Source organism: Wasmannia auropunctata, unplaced genomic scaffold, assembly GCF_000956235.1.
Source record: "Wasmannia auropunctata unplaced genomic scaffold, wasmannia.A_1.0 LD336103.1, whole genome shotgun sequence".
In the NCBI taxonomy this organism is placed as follows: domain Eukaryota; kingdom Metazoa; phylum Arthropoda; class Insecta; order Hymenoptera; family Formicidae; genus Wasmannia; species Wasmannia auropunctata.
This window is the reverse complement of record NW_012026787.1, coordinates 329,471-335,265: the sequence shown is the minus strand read 5'-3', so window position 1 is coordinate 335,265 and position 5,795 is coordinate 329,471. Positions and strand designations below refer to the sequence as shown.

Here is a 5,795-nt window from a genome sequence, read left to right as displayed (position 1 = left end):
CGTGTGCTCTTCCGATCTATTTATAAAATTAGAGATAAAGGTTTCAAATGGCGGTTACACCCGTTACACTTGTCCAAATTTTTTTTTCGATTTTTTACCCAAAATAATTAATGTGCAAACAAAATAAAAATAGATGTAAAAATTAGCAAACAAATAGCAAACGAATGGCATATTCAAAAATATTGAAATCGTTAGTCCGACAGCTGGCTTCACACGGTCAACTGCACAGTGCACACACTGGCACACACATTCCTTTTCCTTCCACCATGAAGGAAACGCCGCGTATGGCGCGCACTTTTTGTCAGCGAGTGTACGTGCGTAAAAACGTTTGGTCTGTTTGATCGTCCTACTCCTGACCTGAGTTTGAATCGTTGCTCACAATTTGCGTCTTTTGCTGCTGCTTCCCATTTATCCCGCGGCATGTTCCGATGTAACGGAAATCACTGTTAATGATCCTGATGTAGAACGATTGAGAAAAATTCAGGGACGCGCACGATTCGCCAAAAGAGGATCGGACGACGAGGGCAAGGTCGGTAAGATGCGTCGCGCCGAACGCGTTGCTGTCAATCTGTGAATTCGTTCGACGCAGTTTGCTCTAACCTTTCACGCCTTCGGCGGAGACGTCGCGGGACGCCCTGTTCAGATCCTGATTCCTGACTCCAAGTCTCACCCTGCGTTCTCGCAAGGTGGACCCTCTCGTGAGTCGTAACGGCGATCATGTCCGACAAATTGGCCGAGTCTGTGGAGGACGACAATTCCGTCACGATGCTCGACGTTCTCCAGGTTGAAAGCCAGCTCGAGGAAGATGCATACGCCGTTTTGGGCGCGTCCGACGACCAAAATTGTACTTATAGCAAGGTAGCCACCGCGATCTCGTGTTCGCGACATTATTGCAATTTATAGTATTCTCCCTTGATTTGACTATCTTTGGCTTGTTAATTTCTTTCGCTAATAACTGTTTGCAGGGGTACATAAGACAAGCTCTGTATGCGTGCAAAACGTGCTGTTCGGATAAAATTCGTGCTGCTGTTTGTCTGGCATGTAGTTTTCACTGTCACGAGAATCACGAACTTGTGGAGCTGTATACAAAGCGACACTTCAGATGTGACTGTGGAAATACCAAATTTAATGGCAAACAATGTAATCTGGAGAAGGTAATATGGTCTTTCACTTAGATACTTTTCATATATTTTACTTATAAATTTATATTGCATTGATTGACTGACACTCGCTTGTGTGCTTTCTAGCTAAAATCTACTATTAATACTGAGAATAAATACAATCAGAATTTTGATGGTGTTTATTGTACCTGTGCAAGACCGTATCCCGATCCGGAAGGTGATGAGGATGACATGCTGCAGTGTATAATATGCGAGGATTGGTATCATTTAAAGGTAAATATACAGAATAAGTCTTATATGACTTATATTTGTATTAGTATCTCTTTCAGGCTTTGTATTCATTGTCTAAAGTAGTTTATTTACAGTTTTGACCATAAATATAAAGCCACACAAGTTGACATAAACGTTTTTATATTTAACAAAAACTAAATTAAAATAGTTTTATTAAAAAGTAATTATTTTTATAACAATTTTGATATTTTATTAGTATTTCTTTGGATTACTGCCTTTTCGAAGAAAATAAATTGAAGGTGTTTTATCTTTATGTATAAAATTCAAAGCATTTTTCGATGCAATTTTTCATATTAGATTGCATGCGATTTTGTAAATGACTAGAAATCTACATTCTACGTAATGTAATTTTAGTAATCTACTAGATCATATGCAATCTAGCATGAAAAATTACATTATACGTCTCAGACTTAATAATTGAGCTTTAGAAATCAAAATAGTCGTCTGTGAAATAAAAGAAAATTAATTAAACTATAAATTTATTATATGGTAATAAAATGAAGAGATTTACGAGAAGTTGATCAGTTTGAAGAACTCAATTAAGATTCACACTATGTACATCATTTTATATTAATAAAAATAAATTTTAAATATCTAATATAATTTCTCTTAGCACCTGGAATGCGACAACAGTGTACCAGCAGATAATGCATATGATGAAATGATCTGTGCAAGCTGTATGAGGGAACATGACTTTCTGTGGAAATATGCAACAAAACATGCAGGTTACTGTTATGCTAAATGAAATTACTTCATTGTAAACTAATTGTTATTTAATTGTAAGCTTATTGATATGTTATTTTGTTGGAAATAGTCCTAAAGAAAACGGATACAAAATCGAGTGTATCTGAGAAAAATGAAGAGATAAACGTCAGTGAGTTGCCGAAAGGATGTCAAATGCCAAAAGTTAACTGTGCAGATACCAAGGGAAGCTGTTTTTGGATAGAGGGTTGGAGAACTGCATTATGCACTTGTGACGAATGCAAATCTGTAAGATATTGACTTTTCACATATTTTTATTCTTACGGACATATTAGAAGCTTTGAAAGACTTATGCGTCCATTTATGACAATCCTTTATTGTATTTTTTATCTTTATTACAGTTATATAATGCAAAAGACATTGCATTTCTACTCGATCCGAAAGATAGTGTGCAAGCATATGAGGAAGCAGGCAAAATGAATAAACGTGAATCTCAATACGAAAAAGGCATGAAGGCTCTGGCCAGTATGGGGCACGTACAAAAATTGACGGCGATTGAAGGTAAAATTGATCAAATGAGATGGAAAAATTATTCTATAAAATTTTATTTTTGAAAGCATTAAATCTTTCAGAAAATAGATACCACTTTCTGCAACATTTAAATTGCTTATAATCGTTTGCAGAGTACAACAATATGAAAGAACGACTCATGCAATATTTACAAAAATTTGCTGAAAACAAGAAAGTCGTACGCGAAGAAGACATTAAAGAATTCTTTTCGGAAATGGAATCCAAGAAACGTCCTAAAGTAACAGTGCCAACATATTGTCGTTGAAAACTTGTACTTTGCCCCCTCCTTTTCCTCCTCTCATAGTTAACAATGATTCAAATAAAATTTAAAAAAACATTTTATTATGGCAGGTTATCGTATATATCTTGATTTTTAAGAGTTTTATATTTAATATTTGATCGGTACACATGTCGGAGTCTCAATACAAACTTCTTTATAGAATTACAGGAGAAGATGAAAAGGTAAAGAGAACGTAATTTACAGATATAAATTTTGTCAAAGAAGAGTATTGATTAAAAGAAGATTCGCGATTTCTTTGCATGTATGATATTTGATCTCTAATTCGATCTAATTACGAATAAATTTTTTATAGAAAAATTTAACGAATAGAGTCGAACCCTCGTTATTTTTTGTTCCCTGTCATTTCTCTTTTTCTCCCATTATTTCCACATTTGCATTATTACGCAACTGTTCACTGGAAAATTTCGCCTTTAACTAATTTTATCAATTTACAGAGTAATCCATTTTAAGTGACGCAGGCAAATATCTCAAACATCGAAAATACAAAAAAAATATTTCAAACAAAAGTTGTGATTTAAAGGATAAATATTAGTAAAATCAATTTTCAAAAAAATTGATTTTTCAAGATCACATAAAAGTCATTGCTATTTTTTAGATAGAAATGTATGGTTTTTTTACATAATTTAGTTATTCTACATATAAAAGTATTAAAATAATTATCAAAAATGTATGAAATATTTTATGCTTCTGGCACATTTTAATATAAAAGTATAAAATATCTTGTAAACTATTGATTTTTCGGCAACCATACTTTAATAAATCAAATAATTAAAACAATATTAATATAAAAAGTTGATACTGGATGAAACTGCGTATAGAATGTATATTATTATATCAATAAACAAAATTAATACATAAACTACCCTTATTTTTTGGGTCCTCTTCAATATAATACTGATACATATAAATAAAAAGAATAAAAACAAAATAACAGAGTATTAAGCGTTGTTCGAAAGTTCCGATGGGTTTGTGCGGAAAGTAAAAAAAAAAAGCAATGCGTATTCAATCCATAAACCGTCATCGTGTAAAGCGGTGTCTACAATAAGATTTAAGCTTTTAGCCATTAATTTATGATATTTCCATTCGTAAAGTTTTCCCGCTTTTACTTTAGTCTTAACTTTATAATCCTCAAGCAATTTGACGAAATTTTATTTCTTACGGCTAAGGATCTAAGCAGAATCGCTGACTTATAATCTTATGACAAGTTTTATGATTTAAATCTTTGTCTTTTGTAACGCACATAATTGTCTAATTATGTCTCAAGTCTTAAACTGTAAAGCTATTCTGTTGTAAATCGTAAAAACTGTTATATGTAATTAACAAAAGTATTACATTATTTTAATACATACAATAAGAGTATGTATGTCATGTAATAATAAATAACATTAACATTAATTAATATTAATTATGTACTCTAGTAGCAATTTAATGTTGCAAAACTGTAAATCTGAGGAAGCAGATCATATAACGTCTTCTTGGCAGAATATGTCAAGAATCTGCTGCAAAAATTGTAGCATTCTTTCCGCCAGAACTTGCACATTATTTCTGCTGAAAATATCTTATATCAGTCTGCTGACGACAGACTGTTTACAGACTGTAGTCACAGAAAGAATCTGCTTCAAAATAGCTCGATTTCTGTAGCAAATATCGAAATACCTACAAATAGTTTATTTGCATGTATGTACAATGCATGAATTTTGCAGCAGGTTGTTGAATTCTGTTGCAATTAAGTGCACGCAGATTTTGCTCTGCAGAAAATGCTACTAGGGTACTTAATTAATTTACCTAATCTAATCTAATTTTATCTCTTTTCTAAACATGATAATTATATTAAAACAATTAAGTATAGCAAAATTAGGGCAATTGAGCCATGTACGGTAATAAGTGCTAATTAATTAATAATATATTTCATAACAATTCATACAAAATTCCCAAACGTTTCAGTTCCATATTGAATATCTTCAGCGATCAGATATTTAATATGATTACTGCAAATATATATCTGATCGCATAATAAACAATGTATGTATGGAGACGATTGTTTGATTAAAATTCTTGTCGACAGTATATCAATTAGGCCAACGTATAAAATTTCAGTTAAAGAGTCCAGCATTATAATTTGAATATAATAGACCATTTTAATTAAAAAATGATCTAGAATAAATTATAAAGAATATAATTATAATTATAATATAATATATAAGAATTATAATAATAATTATAAAATAATTATAAAGAAAATAAAATAATAAAAAAACTAATAAATTAACAGAAAATAAATGATTTTTTTCGATTTTCGATTATTCATTTCCTAATACGGTCGAACCTCGAATCTCAAGGGATCAGAAAAACTGTTCGAGTTATAAAGTTCTCGACTTATCGAAATTCGAGTAAAAGAGAGTTAACACATGAAAATTCAACTTACGGAGGTTTTGTACGAGAGTTTATAATTTTCCGAATATAATGGCTTTTAGAGGAAAAAAATCAATATTTAACAGTGAATTATTTATTGCATATGATAAATGTAACCATAAAACAAAATACCAGGCTATATTAATTCACGGTTACACGTATAGCTACAACTTCGAATTATAGAAGTAGCGACAATGGAAATTCGACTTATAGAGGTGAACTTTGACTTGCAGAGATCTGGCTATACTTTAAATTTGAGTTACAGAAGTAAAATATATATCTAAATACCTGACAATAATAATTCGAGTTAAAGTAGTTTTATTTTGATTATAGTAAGTTTTATTTTGATTTATAGAGGTTTTCCGCAGCGGAGCGGAAGGGGATAAAAAGAGCACACG

General features: G+C 31.6%; 1 protein-coding gene across 1 annotated transcript; it reads left to right on the top strand.

Annotated features, from left to right (window-relative positions):
- Nucleotides 1-229: 229 nt before the first annotated feature.
- Nucleotides 230-3,291, top strand: LOC105457278 (putative E3 ubiquitin-protein ligase UBR7). The gene is made up of 7 exons (XM_011701874.1): nucleotides 230-858; nucleotides 966-1,154; nucleotides 1,248-1,394; nucleotides 2,026-2,137; nucleotides 2,227-2,402; nucleotides 2,516-2,675; nucleotides 2,798-3,291. Exons 1-7 carry the CDS (start codon nucleotides 718-720, stop codon nucleotides 2,947-2,949), a joined length of 1,077 nt encoding a protein of 358 aa, XP_011700176.1. The 5' UTR covers nucleotides 230-717; the 3' UTR covers nucleotides 2,950-3,291.
- The last annotated feature ends 2,504 nt before the right edge of the window (nucleotides 3,292-5,795 follow it).